We start from the raw sequence: 18,450 nt of genomic DNA on the forward strand, positions 1-18,450 counted from the left end.
GTGAAGAGTCCACTTAGGATCCTTTGTCTCCCTCTCTCTTTCTGCTCCTCCCCAACTTGCACTCTCTCTCAAAAATAAATAAACACTAAAACAAAAAGGTATGTGAACTCTTTAGATAAGCCTTCTTTTGAGCTGTAGTCCTTTCTAAGGTATCTAACATTGCTTTCATGCCTGTCTCAGGAGCCCGACTTTTTTTTTTTTAATGTTTATTCTTGAGAGAGACAGAGACTGAGTGCGAGCAGGGGGAGGGGCAGAGAGAGGGAGACACAGAATCCGAAGTAGGCTCCAGGCTCCGAGCTGTCAGCACAGAGCCTGATGTGGGGCTCGAACCCACGAACCGAACCATAAGATCACGACCTGAGCTGAAGTCGGACGCTCAACCAACTGAGCCACCCAGGTGCCCCAGGAGCCTGACTTTTTGAATGTGCTCTCCTCATATCACCCTACTTTTTTGCTCTTTTGTTTACTATTAAGATGTCTAGGGTCAGTGGCTGTGGGTGCTTGCTAGTTTACCATCACTGACTTGTTTTTATATTTTTATATTACTACCAAGTTTTATAATATGTATTCTAGTCTTAATTTTGTATAAATTAGTCATGAGTGTATTTAGGTAAACCAAACATAGGTTGTTAATTTATGAATATAAGGAGTGTGTAGTAGTTTGCTAGGATTGCCCTAACACCAGAGACTGGGTAGCTTAAACAACAGAAATTATTTTACAGCTGAGAAGCTAGAAGTCCAAGATCAGGGCATCAGCAGGTTGGTTTCTTCTGAGGCCTCTCTCCTTGACTTGGATGGCTGCCTTCTTGTTATGTTCTTCCATAGTTCCCCTCGGTCCTTTATACTGTGTTGTAATCTCCTCTTCTTGTAAGGACACCAGTCATAATTGGATTAGGGCCTATCCTAATAGGACCCCATATTTTATTTTATTTTATTTTAATTTCATTTAATTTCATTTTTTTAAATATTTATTTTGAGAAGTGGGGAGGGCCAGAGAGAGAAGGAGAATATCTAGCAGGCTCCATGCTCAATGCAGAGCCTGACACAGGGCTTGATCTCACAACTGTGAGATCATGATCTGAGCCAAAATCAAGAGTCAGTCACTCAACCCAGGCCCCCCCCCCCCCCCAAATGTCTCCATTTTAACTTAATTACCCCTTAAAAGGCATATTTCCAAATATAGTTATATTCTGCAGTTCTGGGGGTTAGGACTTCAACATATGAATTTGATGGGGGACACATAATTCAGCCCATAACAAGATGAATGAAATCTCTGCTCTCTTTCAAATCCAGATTTTATGATTCAAACATTTACTTCTCTGATTTCAGAATTATGCAATTGTCAACAAAAGCACTCCGGAATTGTTGACATGCAGTCTTTCTGCTTTTAGCATAATGAGATTTCTGACCTATATTTGAAGTGAAGTCCTTACAACTAAAATATATTTGCTTTATACCAGGAATCTCTGTATACATTTCCAAATAGTAGTTTCTAGAGTCTTTCCATAACAAAATGGTCTTTCCTCCGTTCTTCTCTAAATACTGTTACACTGTTGTAGCTAAGGGTCATTAGTTTGCCTATGGTTATAATTCTAAAGAAATAATAAAATCTTTCTGTTATATTAAATGTTTGCTTGTTTATTTATTTATTAAGGTTTTATTTTTAAGTAGTCTCAACACCCATTGTGGGGCTTGAACCCAGAACCCCGAGAACAAGAGTTGCATGCTCTGCTGACTGAGCAAGCCAGGCACCCCTTAAATCAGTGTTTTTAGATTTTTTAAGTATAACCCTCAGAAAGAAATCTAGCTTTTACTACATTCATGTACGTGAAACAAAACTCACCCTTAACATATTTGATGTGCTGTGATTTTTCTTTTCTTATTCCCCTTTTAAAGATGATTTTAATACCTTAAATTAATTTCACGGTCCACTTTGCGGTTGTACCCTGTGTTTGAAAAACTCTAACTAACCTTTGTACTACCAGGCTTTGTGGTTTTATTGGGAATTTTCTTCCTTCCTACCAAAGTTAATATAAGTCAGTCTCTAGACCTGTTCTTTAACATCTTAGATTAATGAAGTACTTTACTGTTTATTATGGAATGCAAAAATTAGAACATCAGGTTGATTGGTTATACATACATTAACATATATAGCAGATAACTATAATTTTTCTTATTTTCTGATCTTTAGACATTTTATTTTTTTTTACTTACTGCATTGGTTAGGACCTCTAGTACAGTGCCCTGTAGAAGTTGTGAGAGGAAACACCTCCTGTTGCTGATCTTAGAGAAAAGTTTGTTTACTATTAGATATGATATTAACTAAATGTTTTTCATAGTTATCTTTTATTCATTTGAGGAAGTTTCCTTTTATTCCTGGCTTTCTAAAAATACCGTGTTGAATTTTGTCAAAGACTTTTCTCCATCTATCGAGATGTTCTTCAGATTTTCTTTTAAATTTTAAATTTGCATTAAATATTTTTTAATGGAAAACCAGACTTGTATTGTTGGATTTGGTTTGCTGTTTTTTGTTTTTTTTTTTTAGGGATTTTTATGTCTGTGTTCATGAGGTTTTTGGTCTGTAGTAGTTGAGGATCAGGATGGTGCTTGGATCTTAAAGCAAGTCAAGAATTATTCCCTATACTTTTTATTTCCGAAATAACTTATATTGGCTTAGTATTATTTTATCTTTAAATAAGTAGTAGACTTTATTGTGAGATAGCTTTTATTATAAATTTGATTTCTGTAATTTATATGGGGCTGTTTAGCTTTTCTATTTCATATTTCAGTTTTAATCATATGTGTTTCCCTAACTGGCTTAGTCAGTACAGCATGCGACTCTTGGTCTTTGAGTTTGTGAATTTGAGCCCTATATTGGATGTAGAGATTACTTAAAAAAATAAATAAAATCTTTGGTGGGGAAAAAACATTGCTAGCTTGCTGGCTATGTGCAGACAGCTTGCTGGACTTGGTTTCTGGGCTATAGTTTGCCAGCCAGCCCCTTGCTTAGATCATTGATACAACACTTTTCCCCCCATAATGTAAGTTTTTTTTTTTAAGTTTATTTATTCATTCTGAGAGAGAAAGCACACTCAAGTGGGGGGTGGACAGAAAGGGAAAGAGAGAATCCCAAGCAGGCTCTGCACTGCCAGCACAGAGACAAGTGTAGGGCTCAAACTCACAAACTGTGAAATCATGAACTGAGCCAAGATCAAGTCAGATACTTCACCAACTGAGCCACCCAGGCACCCTGTAAGTTTTTTCTTTTAAGTTTATTTATTTATTTTGAGAGAGGGGGAGAGAGTGTTCCAGCCAGGGAGGGTCAGAGAGAGAGAATCCCAAGCAAGCCTTATGCTCTCAGTGCAGAGCCTGAAAGGGAGCTTGAGCTCATGACCTGAACTGAAATCAAGAGTGGGACGCTTAACCAACTGAGCCACCCAGGTGCCCCTCCCCTGATGTAAGTTTTATTTTATTTTTTAAATATTTATTTATTTATTAAATGTTTATTGTATTTATTTTTAATTTTTTTTAATGTTTATTTTTAAGAGACACAGAGAGACAGAGGATGAGTGGGGGAGGGACAGAAAGAGAGGGAGACACAGAATCTGAAACAGGCTCCAGGCTCTGAGCTGTCAACACAACCCTGATGCAGGGCTTGAACTCCCAAACCGAGAGATCATGACCCGAACCGAAGTCTGATGCTTCGAAGCATCAGTCTGATGAACCGAAGACTGAGCCACCCAGGCATTTCAAATGTTTGTTTATTTTTGAGAGTGAGCATGTGGCAAAGAGAGATAGGGGGACAGAAGATCCAAAGCGGGCTCTTGTGTTGACAAGCAAAGAGCCCTTTGTGGGGCTCGAACTCACAAACCATGAGTTCATGACCTGAGCTGAAGTCAGACGCTCAACCGACTGAACCACCCAGGCGCCCCAAATGTTTATTTTTGAGAGAGAGAGTGCCAAGTGGGGAGGAGCAGAAAAAGAGGGGGACAGAGGGTCCAAAGCAGGCTCTGCACTGACAGTAGCGAGCCCATTGTGGGGCTGGAACTCACGGATCATGAGATAGAGACCTGAGCTGAAGTTGAATGCTCAACCTACTGAGCATTCCCTGGCAACCCCCAGGTACCCCCCTAATGTAAGTTTTAAAGCTGTGAATTTCAAAGTACTGCTTTCCCATGCATTCTGATAATATATATATATTTTTTTAAGTTTATTTTAACTTCAGTTAGTTAACTTACAGTGTTACAGTGTACAATAGAGTGATTCAGCAGTTCTATAAATACATCACCTGGTGTTGCTCATCTGATTTTATCTTTATTACCGTGTGTGTGTGTGCACACGTGTGTGCGTGTGTTTTGTGACTTATTTTCTGACCTGTGGCTTATTTAGAAATGTGTTATTTAATTTCCAGATATTTGGGCATTTCTTAGATCTCTTCTAATTGTTTTCTAATTTAATATTGTGATCTAGGAATATACTCTGTATGATTTCATTTCTTTGGTATTTTTTTTATACTTTCTGGCATATAGTCTATCTTGGTGAGTGTCCCATGTGTATTTGAAAAAAAATGCATATTCTAGAATTAATTAGTGTAGGTCAGGTTCGTTGATAATATATATTTTTTTCTTTTAGTTTATTTTGAGAGAGAGTGCATGAGTCGGGGAGGGGCAGAGAGAGGGGGAGAGAGACAGTCCCAAGCAGGCTCTATGCTGATAGTGCAGAGCCTGAAGCTGGGCTCGATCTCACAAACCATGAGATCATGACCTGAGCTGAAATCAAAAGTCGGGCACTTAACCGACTGAGCCACCCAGGCACCCTGATAATATTTCAATCTTCTATATCTTAAACTTGTTTTATCAATTGCTAAGAGAGGGGTGTTAAAAATCTCCAGTTGTTATTGTGAATTTGTCTACTTTGCCTTTCAGTTCTGTCATTTTTTTGTTTCTTCATATATTTTTAAGTTCTCTTGTTAGGTGTATATACATTTGTGAGGAATATAAATTGTTCTTGTTACCACTGTGAAATGTCTCAATATCTCTAGTAATATTTGCCTTGAGGTTTACTTTGCCTAATACTTATATAGCCACACAACTTTATTAGCATTTGCATGATATAGTTCTTTCCTTTTGTGTATAAATATACCCTATGTATTTATATTTAAGTTGACATATTGAGTTAGATGTAATTATTATGAGTTTATTAATCTTACTCTGTATTTACAACATTGTTTTTCTGTTTTTCCTATGCCTTCTTTTGGTAAACTAGTTATCTTTTAGAATATCATTCTATCTCCTATATTAACTTTTAAAAGTTAACTTGATTGAGTTACAATTATACACAAACACACTCATTTAAAGTATATATTGTCATGAATTTTTAACAGATTTATACACTCATGCCCAAAAACCCTTACAGTCTTTGCAGACAGTTTCACAGTTATCACCCTAGACAACCATCTATCTGCTGTTGTTATAAATCACATAAATCTCTTCTGGAGTTTCATAATGATTGTAGTCATATAGCATCTCTTACATCTTTCACTCCGTGTAAAGTTTTTGGAGTCACTTATGTTACTGCGTGTCTTCATACTTTATTCTGCCCTCCATCCAGAATTCTGTTAGTGTGAGTATACTGCATAACATAATTTGTGTCTCCATTTGGATTGTATATATTTTTTGGCTATCATGAATAAAGCTGCTATGAATATTTGTGTTGAGCCCATGTATGGACATATATTTAAGTTAAAAAGATTGGTATTGCTAAGTCATATAATGCATGTTAATTTTTTTTGTGGTTGCTTTATTGAGACCTACATAATTAGCAATACCGTAAAACTCACCCATTTAAGGTATAAATTCAGTAGCTTTCAATATATGCACAGTGTGCATTTGTGTTGTAGCATATATCATTTCATCATTCCTTCTTATTGCCAAGTAATAATATTCTATAACATGGATATACAACATTTTGATTATCCATTTTATCAGTTGATGGACATTTTCACATTTTGGCTATTATGAAGGTGACTCCTGGTGAACATTCACATACCGGGTTTTTTGTGGAAATCTATTTAAAAAAAATTTTTTTTTAATGTTTCTTTTTGAGAGAGAGAATGTGCGTGCAGGTGGGGGAGGGACAGAGAGATAGAGACAGACAGACAGACAGACACACACACACACACACACACACACACACACAATCTGAGGCAGGCTTCAGGCTCTGAGCTGTCAGCACAGGGCCTGATGTGGGGCTTGAACTCACAGACTGCGAGATCATGACCTGAGCTGAAGTCGGATGCTTAATGGACCTAGCCACCCAGGCGTCCCATTGTGGAAGTCTGTTTTCACATCTCTTGAGAATATACTGAAGAGTAGAATTGCAGGATGATATGATAATTCTGTGTAGCTTTTTTTTTTTTAATGTTTTACTTATTTTTGAGACAGAAAGAGACAGAGCATGAACGGGGGAGGGTCAGAGAGAGAGGGAGACACAGAATCTGAAGCAGGCTCCAGGCTCTGAGCTGTCAGCACAGAGCCCGACGCGGGGCTCGAACTCACAGACTGTGAGATTATGACACATCATGACTTGAGCCGAAGTCGGACGCTTAACCAGCTGAGCCACCCAGGCGCCCCCCTGTGTAGCTTTTTAAGGACTTGCAGACTGTTTTCCAAAATGGCTGCACCATATTACAGTCCCACCAACAAAGTTAAAGGTTCTAGTTTCTCCACATCCTCAACAACACTTGTTATTGTTCTTTTAGGTATAGCCATCTTAGTGAGTGAAATGGTATTGTGGTTCTGATACATTTTCCTAATGACCTGTGGCATTGAGCACTTTTCATGAGCTTGGCCATTGTAACTTCTTCAGAGAAATGTCTTTTAAATCTTTGTACATTTTTAAATTGGGTTTTGTCTTCTTATAATTGAGTTGTAAGAGTTCTTTATATATTTTAGGTACAAGTCCCTTGTTCCATAAATGACTTGCAGACATTATCTCCCATTCTTTTAGACCCCTTTGAAGCACATAAGTTTTAAATTTGATGAAATCAAGTCTAATTTATTTATTTTTTGTTGTTGTTGCTTATATTTTTGGTGTCATGTCCAAGAAGCTATTGCCAAACTCAAGGTGATAAAGTTTTAGGCCCGAATTTTCTTAAAAGTGTTATAAATTTTTTCTTGCAAGCTTCAGAGTTTTTTTCTTATACATTTTATAGTTTTAGTTCTTATATTCAACTCTTTCATCCATTTTGAATTAATTTTTGTAGATGGTGTGAGGTAAGAGTCCATCTGTATTCTTTTGCATATTAATATCTGTTAGTCCTAGCACCATTTGTTGAAAGACTCTTTAACTTTTAAGAAGCTGTTCAGTTGTTTTCCAGAGTATTTGTACCATTCTACCCAGCATTGTTTGACTGTTCCAGTTGCCTATATCCTTAGCAATATTTGATATTGCCAGTCTTTTTAATTTTAGCCTTTCTACAGGGGTGGGTGGTTATCTCATTGTGTTTTTATTTTGTATTTCCCTGATGATTAATGAAGTTGAATGTGCTTATTGGCCATATGTGGATTTTCTTTTGTGAACTGCCAGTTCAGATTTTTTTCCCCATTGGGAGGGGGTGACTTCTTAACTTTTTTCTTGTGATTTCCATTAGTAGTTTCTTTTGAGCAAGTGTTCTTAAACTTTTTGATCTCAGGCTCCTTTACGTTCTTAGAAATTATTGGAAACTCTAAAGAACGTTTGTTTATGTGAGCTATTTATCAGTATATCTCATTAGATATTAAAACTGAGGAATTTTGAAAATATTCATTTCTAATTGCAATTATAAATCCACTACATGTTAATACAATAATATGTTTTTAAGTATTTCCTAAAAACAAAAAGGAAATTAATGGGAGCATAACATTATTTACAGTTTTGCAAATCTCTTTAATGTTGACTTCATACAAGGTAGTTTGTTATCATTGAAGCACTTAAAACCATATTTGCATGTATGTTAAACAGAAGAGTACTTTACTGTCTTTTTTAGATAATTTTGATAGTCTGTTGATACTATACCAAAACTTGTCAAATGATTTCATCTTGTTCCAAGATGAAATTTGAAAGGACTGCAATAATCTTTTCGTTAGTCAGTCTTGCACTTGGAATGTGTATGTATGGTTTTGTAACACTATACACTGATTGTTTAGAAGATATTGGTTCACTGAATTATGTAGATCTTTGATACACTGATACATTTCATTAATCAGTACTTAAAAATTACATTTCTGAACATCCCCATTGATCTCAACAGGATAGTTTTTAAGTACTGGGAAACTGTCAAGCTTATGGTGCTGGGTCTAAGTTTTCTAAAATTCGAATTTTTGCTCGAAAGCTCAAATTTTATTGTTGGCAACAAAAAGTGTCAGTTTTTCTTGAAGTGGCAGGCTTACTTTGTTCACTTTTCAGAAAATACTGGGGCACCTGGGTGGCTCAGTTTGTTAAGTGTCCAACTTTCGCTCAGGTCATGATCTCACAGTTTGTGAGTTTGAGCCCTATGTCCGGCTCTGTGCTGACAGCTCAGAGCCTGGAGCCTGTTTCGGATTGTGTGTCTGTCTTCCTCTCTCTCTGCCCCTCTCCCACTTGCACGTGCTCTCTGCATCTCTCTGTCTCAAAAATAAACAAACATTTAAAAATTTTTAAAAAGCCTACTTCTAGTAAAAATACTTTTCCATCAGAAAAGTGGTGTAATTCAGCTTATAATCACTCAGATACTTTTTATCAAGACAATTGTGGAAGCACAAGTTTGCAGCTGTAGTATTTTATTGCACTTACCATCCTACAGGATGTTAACACATATTTAAGGGTTGAGATTAAATTAATCTTACAGCTTCAGCAGGGACATTCTTAAGTCGAACTGGCTTTATCCCCCCTGCCAGTGCATGGCAGTAAATAATACGGTAACTATTGGGTGTCATTGCCTTAATTTGTGCTAAGGTGACAGTAGTTATATCTACCATTGCTTTTGCACAGTCAGCACAAATGTTCAACATGTTATTTCAGGATAAACTGAGACACAAAAAAATTACTCCCCATTTGTGTTTATTACCACACATTCACAGTAAAGAAGATCTTTGATAATTAGTTGATGCTAGTATTAGATAAATATAGTCAAAACAGAAAGTCTGGCCATATCTGTAAGGCAAAAGTACAATTCTACAGACTAGATATTAACTAATTTCCTGTATTTGCAGGTAAGTCTTTAATTCAGAGTTACTTTATCTCTGGGAAGTGAAAGAGCCTGTTTCTTTCATTGACTTTTTTATTCACCAGGCTTCCAGCAATGTCTACTGTGCAAGAGTTTATAAGTCTCTCAGATAGTGAGTAATATGTGCACATTTTCAACCAGTGCAGTATAACTTACTCTTTAAGATATTTCAGTGGTAGTTCAGTTTCTTGTTTGTCTTGTGGGGGTTTTTTGTTGTTGTTATTTGTTTTTTTTTTTGGTTTTTTTTTTTTTGAGAGAGAGAAAGCAAGAGCACAAGTGGGAGAGGGGCAGAGAGAGAGAGAGAGAGGGAGACACAGAATCCAAAGTGGTCTCCAGACTCTGAGCTGTCAGCCCAGAGCCTGACACAGAGCTTGAACTCATGAACTGTTAGATCATGGCCTGAGCTGAAGTTGAACGCTTAACCAACTGAGCCACCCAGTCACCCCTCGGTGATTCAGTTTTTTTAGTTTGAAAAATTACAACGATTTTTGGCTTTTAAAAACTCGATGTGTACATTTAAAATATTAAATTCCTTTTTTAAATGTTGAATGAGTGTTCTCAAATGATAGTGGAACTGAATTGGCACCATAACTTTGAGTATGTTCTATTATATAAGGCATGATGAAACAATAATATTTATACAGCTAAAGGAAAATAGCTTTATCATATTCTTATTTGTAATTTGCAGTTTGATCCAGATTCTTTAGAGTAGTTTTCCCCTTTTGTGAGTCAAGAGAATTCTGTCAGTTTCTTCTTCGCGTCAGTATAATAATGGAGTGAAACCACAAATTGTCTAATCTCCCTTTTTTAAAATTCATTGTTAATTATAAAGTTATGAATTTTATTGTAAATTTTTAGTAAATTTCAAAATAAGTGTTTTAGACAAAAAAAAAATTTTTTTTTTTTTTAGAGAGAATGCAAGTGGGGGAGGATAGAGAGGGAGAAAATCCCAAGCAGGCTCCACACAGTCAGTATGAAGCCCGATGTGGGGCTTGAATTTATAAGCCGTGAGATCATGCATGACCTGAGCCAAAGTCAGACACTTAACTGACAGAGTCACCCATGCACCCCTAGACAAAATTTTAAAAACCTAATTTGGTATTACTGCAAAGCAAAATATTCAGCGTACTCTTATTATGTTTCCATATATATACACACACATATCTACATATACATATATATGTATATGCATATATATATGTATATGTAGATATGTGTGTGTATATATATACACACGTATATATATATATATATATATACACACTATTAAAAGCTTTAAGACTTCAATATAATAATTTACTGGATCATAATGAGGCTACAGAGATTATAGCAAATATGACCTTTGAAGATAGCTAGTAAAAGTACAGTAGTAGTGAACACAAAGTCTTTTATATTTCCTCATATATTTGCCTTAGTGGTGTTCATTCCTTACTATAGGTTTAGGATCCCATCTGGTATTACTTATTTTATGCCTAAAGAATTTCATTTAGTACTTCTTGTGTAGATCAGCTGCGAAGAATTCTGTTTTCTGTCTCAGAATGACTTTAAAGTGAGCAATTAAAAAAAACACTTTATCTCTTACCAGTTTTCTTATAGTTTTATATCTGTACATTCTGAGCCTATGGTCATTCCATACTATCTTTTAATCCTGTTTTATCTTAGTTACAAAGGTTCTACATACGTTCACTATGTTTCATGCTTATCCTCAGTTCTTATGTCATTGTCTGTAGTCATTTTTGTTGTCTGAAGCTCATTTTCTGGTAGATGCCACAGAGAGTACTCATGGGAACAATATTCTTGCACATTGATAACAGTACTCTTTAAGCTTGAAAATCAGTTTTGCTGCATATAAAATACTCGGGTAGCCTTTTCTGTTTGTGATTATTTTAAATGTTATTCCATTTTATTCTGACATAAAAGCATTGCTGTTGGAAGTTTGATGATAATCTAATTTTTTACCTTTATAAATGAAGTGATTTTCCTTTGATCTCCAAAGGCTTGTTTTTTTTTTTCCCTTCAAATTCTATGAAGTTTAGGATATATTTTGTTTGCTTTTCTGGGTTGATAGTTTTAGTTAAACATATCTTTCAACATGTAATTTAAAATCTTTTCTTTGTGGAAAACTTTCTGTTACTTGTTCTGTTGCTATACTTTTGATTTGGTTTCCTTCTTCAGGGACTACTATTTTCTGTCTATTGGATCTTCTTTGTCTATCTTCAGTATTTGTAATATTTTGATGTCTTTAAAATTTTTTCCCCCATTTTATCTTCTGTTTCTTTTAAAAAACATAATTTAGGGGTGCCTGGTTAGCCCACTTGATTAAGCATCTGACTCTTGATGATCTCAGCTCAGGTCTTGATCTCAGGGTCTGATCTTAGCTCAGGTCTTGATCTCAGGGTCGTGAGTTTGAGCCCCATGTTGGGCTCCATGCTGGGTGTGGAGCCTACTAAATAAAAAATAAATAAATAATTAAAGACCTAATCTGTTGTTTACTCACTTTTATGTCTGTTCTAGTTCAGTCTTTATTTCTGATATTACAATAAAGCATCCTTCTGTATCTTAGAGCATAAACTCCTGATGTTCAAGGCCCATCTCTTTTTTTATCCCGAAATTCAGAACTGCTATAACATAGGCACAGCATGACTAAAATAATGAGGATGATGCCAGGTTTTTAATTTTCACTTTTAAGAAAAAGTTGATCGTGGGGCGCCTGGGTGGCTCAGTCGGTTAAGCATCTGACTTCAGCTCAGGTCACGATCTCACACTCCGTGAGTTCGAGCCCCGCGTCGGGCTCTGGGCCAATGGCTCAGAGCCTGGAGCCTGCTTCCGATTCTATGTCTCCCTCTCTCTGCTCCTCCCCCGTTCATGCTCTCTCTCTGTCTCAAAAATAAATAAACGTTAAAAAAAAAAAAATTAAGAAAAAGTTGATCGTTTTCACACTGTGATTTTTTTTTTCTTTTATTTCTAATTATTTTGTCTCTGATTTGAAATTTTCTAACTCTTGATGTGTGTCTCGTATCGTTTTCTTAGTAAGTCTTTTGCTTTGAAATAAGTTATAATTTTTATCTATAATGCTTCTTTTACTCGTGTCATTATATATATGCACACACACAAATATATGTGTTTTTTTAAATTAAATATTTATTTATTTATTTATTTATTTATTTATTTATTTATTTTTGAAAGAGGGAACATGAGCAGGGGAGGGTCAGAGAGAAAGGAAGAGAGAATCCCAAGCACCATCTTCTCTGTCTGCATGGAGCCTCATGTGGGACTTGGTCCCGCAAACTGTGAGATTATGACCTGAGCCGAAATCAAGACTCAGACACTTAACTGACTGGGCCACCCAGGCACCCCCACAGGGTATCTTTTCTAACTAGTTTTGTGTAGTGTTAAAAAATATAGTGATTACTTTTTGAGTTTTCCTGTCTCTTTATTCTTACATGTTTATCTGAAACTTCGCTTTTCTTCTTTTCTTTTGTTTCTTTGCTACTCAATTTTGATTCCATTCCCAGCAGTTTCCCCTTAGTGTGGAGCCCTGTTCTAGAAGAGAGCCTTAGTTGGTCAGTTTTAGGAGTTCATAGGAGCTGTTGTTTCATTCTCACCATGGACCCCTTTGCTATTAGATTGGGCACAACTTTTTCCCCTGTCTTAACATTGACCTGCCATGCTTTACATTGAATACCTACCTTTTAGCTGTTTTGGGCTTCTCTTGTTCTCAGGTGTGTCACATACCTTGTTGATCCCTTTATTCTACACTAGTGCATGTGGGCATTCAGGTATGGTGGCTGTTGGTTTGTCTTCATCTGCTTAGAATTTAAGGGAGATAGCCTGTCCCCTTGTTTTTGCTGTTATTTTGACCTTGAGTTTTTGTTGCCTCTTTAGTTCTGTGTGTTTCCCTTGGGATTCAGAGATTTAAGAATACTACCTTCCTGGTGGATGGCTCAGTCAGTTAAGCATCTGACTCTTGGTGTTGGGTCAGGTCATGATCTCATGGTTTCATGGGTTTGAGCCTGGAGTTGGGCTCCGCTCTGGCACTACAGAGCCCGTTTGGGATTCTCTGTCTCCCTCTCTCTTTGCCCCTCTCTCACTCACACTGTGTCTGTCTCTCTCAAAATAAATGAACTTAAAAAAAAATGGCTTCCTCTTCCTCCTTAGAGATGTAAGCTAAAATATTTTTACTTTCTGTATGTATTTACATACTTTATGTATGCAAAAATACTATATGTATTTTTAATTGACCACAGTATCGTCTCTTCTGCTACAATAAACATGTAGTTCCACAGTATCAGCTAGCTTAGACTATTGGTAAATAGGGGAATAGTGTCAGTATAACATGGGTGATGTATTGCTTTATACATGATTTTTTCCTGAACTGGACAAGGGGATCCTGAGTAATGGGAGTTGAATTTTATATTTCATCAGGAAAGTAAAAAACTTTCAATTCAGCTGCTACAGAAACAAAAGCCCCACACACAGACACACACACAGTTTTTAATTAGAAGTGATAATTAGCAATGGGGGGTTGCCTCCTAGAGAGGTACACTGTGATCTAGCAGAGACATTTCTCACGTGGCAGTTTGCATTTCCTTTTGTGTCCATCTTTGCCCTACTGGCTTAAAGCTCCTCTCAGCTCCCATAAGCCCTTGTTTCTCCTTCTGTTTTTATTACCTTTTATTAAGCCCTGAGGTAGCATTTCAGCTGCTGTTAGCTGCCTCACTGGGGTGTCCAAGTTATCTCTGGAGGTGTCCCAATCATTGTTTTTGTTGGTGCTATGGTTACAGAGTTAACGGGGCATTGACTGATTTTTTCCTTAAGCCTTGTTATTTTTAGTGTTGCAGAATGCAGGGTTTTCAGAATGTAAGTATTTATGTTATAGCAGATGTACTAAGAGACTTCTTTAAGAAGATGCTGGAGCTTAGTCTTGTTGGCTTTGTGGTGTTATTTCTGTTCTTGAAGGACTTTATGAAGAGAGTTCTGTTTTCTGGCAATGGAGCTCCCATATTTGGGATATGAGGCTTCCCTGTTCATCTTTTAAACATGCAGGGGAATGATAAATAGTAAACATATGAAGAATTTTGTTGTAGATCACTGAAGTGTTATTTTGTGCTATAATAGACATACTGTTGTAATGGAGCTACCTAAAATTAGCAAAACTACTGAGTAAAAGTAAAATTCTATGTGGTATGATATGGACTGATATATTTTGACAGTGTCTTTGTTCTCTTTTCATCCAAATAGGAAATTGTAATTGTGTTCATTTACAATACCAAGGTTTGTTTCAGAAATAAAATAATATTCAACCTTTAAAAAATGCATAGTAGCATATTATTTACTGTGGTATAAAAACATTAAGTACAAATATTCAGTATGAGTAGAGAATTCTTACTCCTGTTGAATAAGAATGTTGATTATACATATAAATTATATTTAATATAGGTTTAAGAATCTCTAATCTCATCCTTACCAAAAGGTTTCAGGTAGTCTCATTAAAACAGCAAGGAATTGGGGCACCTGGCTAGCTTAGTCGGTAGAGCATGTGATTCTTGATCTTGGGGTTTTGAGCCCCACATTGGGTGTAGAGATTAAGATTACTAAAAAATAAGGGGCGCCTGGGTGGCTTGGTCGGTTGAGCGTCCGACTCCGGCTCAGGTCATGATCTCACAGTTCATGAGTTCATGCCCTGCGTCGGGCTCTGTGCTGACAGCTCGGAGCCTGGATCCTGCTTCTGATTCTGTGTCTCCCTCTCTCTCTGCTCCTCCCCTGCTCACACGCTGTCTGTCTCTCAAAAATAAATAAAGATTAAAGAAAAAAAAAGATTACTAAAAAATAAAAAATACAGCAAGGGATTATAGGTCAGTATTACAGTAATGTAAGAAAATCGCTCATGTGGTCGATGACTCTAGAAAAATTTTACAAATGAGAAAGATAGATGTACAAGTGAAGACAAATCAGGTATTACTTGAAGGTATACTCTTTTAGTCAATAATATCGCAAAAACAATGTACACTGGTGGTGTAGATTTGCCCCATATAAGGAAACGAATAGAGAGCTTCATTAAGGAGTAAACTCCTTAGTGTTAATTTGGGCATTTAAAGAATTGAGGTTGGCATTGGGTGTGGCATTGGCAAGCCTTGTTATTTTGGTAATATGTGATATGCCAACAAATTCCAGTGAGGTTCTGTTTCTTACCCTGAGTGTTCACGGAAACAACCACTGTTCTTTTGGACAAATCTAAGAGTAGGGGAGTATTGCTGAAAATTCAGAGCACATCTTACAATTCGAGTGTTTCAGTAGCACAGACAGTGTAATGGACATTGGGGAAAGGATCTGAATTGAGAATGCTGTAATTATATTTGTGTATTTTAAGTGCATTAATAAGCACCCCTACAACATTGTCAAATTTTTACTTTGTTTTTTCCCACTTTTGGATATTATATAATTCTATTTTGTTTCTCCTGCATGTGAAAACAGGAAAATATATTACACATATTGTACCTTTTTTAAAGATTGAGGGGCGCCTGGGTGGCTCAGTCGGTTAAGCGGGCGACTTCAGCTCAGGTCATGATCTCTTGGTCCCTGAGTTCAAGCCCCGCGTCGGGCTCTGTGCTGACAGCTCAGAGCCTGGACCCTGTTTCAGATTCTGTGTCTCCCTCTCTCTGACCCTCCCCTGTTCATGCTCTGTCTCTCACTGTCTCAAAAATAAATAAAACGTTAAAAAAAAATAAAAAAAAAAAGATTGAGGTATAATTGATATACCTCATTAGTCATTAGTTTCCGTGTACAACATAATTTGATATTTATATATGTATATATACATACACACACCATGTATTCTTTATCCATTCATCAATAGATGGACTCTTAAGTTGTTTCTGTTGGCTATTGTAAATTAAGCTGCAGTGAACAGGGGGGGTACATACCATATTTTATAAGTGTAACCTGTAAGGCAGAATGCCTATGCTCAATGCATGTTTTTTTCCTCATATCTTAAGGAAGAGAGAGAAAATCCTTCAAAACGGAGTAGGATTGAACGTGATATAGATAATAATTTGATCACATCAACACCAAGAGCAGGAGAAAAGCCTAACAAACAGATATCTCGAGTAAGACGGAAAAGTCAAGTAAATGGAGGTTTGTTAATATTTAGATATTCTTCTATTAGGTCTAAGCAGAAATTTCACCTGACGTGTTTCTTTTCTGTTTTTAAAAATTGAATGTGTGTAATTTTTGCCTTATTTTGTAATCTCCTTTGTATTAAGTATTAGCATGAAATGAAATAAAAATTACCTCATATAAATATACTTTGATGAATTAAAATGACAAAGGCAGAACAACTGGCTTTATACTATTTATCATGAAAATGCATACAGAACAACATTTTTGACCTCTAATAAATTCATTTCTTAAAGCAGTAATAATTGTGACTTAATTTACTGAAATAAGTACAAAGAATTTGTTTCTGGATCATGGAACTTCAGCTCAGAGGGGTCTTGGATCACTCAGGGGCAGTGATTCTTAATGAGGGGTTGTTTTGTCCCTAGGGGATGTTTGTTAATGTCTAGAGACCTTTTTGGTTGTCACAACCTATGGTGGGATTGCTACTTGCATCTAGCAGGTGGAGGTTAGGGATGCTGCTAAACATCCTACAATGCACAGGGCATCCTCCCATAATAAAGAATTGTCCAGCCCCAAGTCAGTAGTGCTGCTGTTGATAAATCTTGTTCTAGGTCAGTCTGTTATAGTATTGCTGAGAAGCTCCCCAAGTCCAAAAGAAGGAGAAAAACAAGAAGGACAAACAGAGGAAGGTATAAAGAACACCACTTTAGAGCATGGGGTGCTGCGTTTTAAACACAACAGCAAGAATACCTTCCCTCTTTCCTCTCAATTCAATATTGTATCTCTAAATTTTGAACTATTAGGGAAAAAGAAAAGAGCTATAGCAGCAAAGAAAGAAAGAAATGTGGGTAGATACCAAGTAAAGTTGTGAAAGGTCAAGGATGATTAATCAAAACACATTTGTATGAATTTATTTTTATTGTTTATTTTCCAAAACCCATGAAACATTTTTATTAAGAATCTAAAAAAACAAAAGACAAAAAACCTGTTTTTCTTAACCACTCTGAAATGGTGCCTCGGTATGTACATAAGTAATTTTTGCTATATACTATGCATAGTCTTCTGCTTCAGTATATATATGTTGCCGCTATTTATTTAGCTGTTATTCATTAGTAAGAAACTGGAGGGTCGGTTTTATGAAGTAGGCAGCATCCCAAAATGTAAATAAAGACACAGTCTTGCATTTGTGTTTTTGATGTTGTAACTTGCTTTACTTACAAAGAGTTTATTTCATTTTGTTGTAACTTGCTTTACTTACAAAGAGTTTATTTCATTTTCTGTTACACTGTGGAAGCCTATAGTCTACATACTAGAAACTTCAGTCTATATATATACTTCTAGATGTAAATGTGTTTTGTAGCAGTTATAAAACATTATAAATAAATAAATTTGTTGTAAAGATCATTTGATTTACCTCAGGATTTTTTTAAGTAAAGCTTTCTTAACATTAGTGTTCATCAGTTTTTATGAAGTATTTTAAGGGAAAAAATATTTTCCTAATGAATTGTTTAAAACACATTTCTCAAAGTCATGTTTTCTAGATTGCAACTTTTTTTTTTTTTTTTTTTTTTTTGCCTTAGAAGCTGGTAGTTATGAAGTGACAAATCAACATGTAAAACAAAATGGAAAATTAGAAGATAATCCTTCCTCTGGCAGTCCTCCAAGGACTACATTGTTGGGGACCATATTTTCTCCTGTCTTCAACTTTTTTTCACCAGCAAATAAAAATGGTAAGTATAAACTATTACCCATAAACCATAATCTGGGTTTAAAAATTAGTTTTCCTGGTTTTTCAAGAGATCTGTTTGATTTTACTGGAGTATTTTGTGAGCATCTTAGTTTGTTTTCAGCCTCATTAAAAATACACAGCTCCTAAAAGACTGTTTTTTTTTTAACGGACTGAAATACATGTAGGTTATGTTTAACTCTGTTGAAGTGCATGAACTCTACTTTCACTCTCCGAAAAGCTAGATGATAAACTCTGAGCTGGAAGGAAAATGATTTTTATGATACTTACTATGTATAGGAGAGAATCCAGAAACATTTTCAATATTCTAGATCAGTAAAGTAGAATTTGTTGAATATTT

General features: G+C 36.0%; 1 protein-coding gene across 4 annotated transcripts in view; it reads left to right on the forward strand.

The window, feature by feature from the left end:
- Window positions 1-18,450, forward strand: part of CTDSPL2 (CTD small phosphatase like 2) — an 83,717-nt gene that overhangs the window by 31,216 nt on the left and 34,051 nt on the right. For 3 of the 4 annotated variants that reach the window (XM_049613534.1, XM_049613538.1, XM_049613535.1), the window contains exons 3-4: window positions 16,240-16,378; window positions 17,944-18,093. In XM_049613534.1, coding sequence (XP_049469491.1) covers window positions 16,240-16,378; window positions 17,944-18,093 — 289 coding nt within the window. The remainder of the gene's footprint in view (window positions 1-16,239; window positions 16,379-17,943; window positions 18,094-18,450) is intronic. The other variant, XM_049613536.1, reaches the window with a different exon arrangement.

This window comes from Panthera uncia (assembly GCF_023721935.1).
Source record: "Panthera uncia isolate 11264 chromosome B3 unlocalized genomic scaffold, Puncia_PCG_1.0 HiC_scaffold_1, whole genome shotgun sequence".
In the NCBI taxonomy this organism is placed as follows: domain Eukaryota; kingdom Metazoa; phylum Chordata; class Mammalia; order Carnivora; family Felidae; genus Panthera; species Panthera uncia.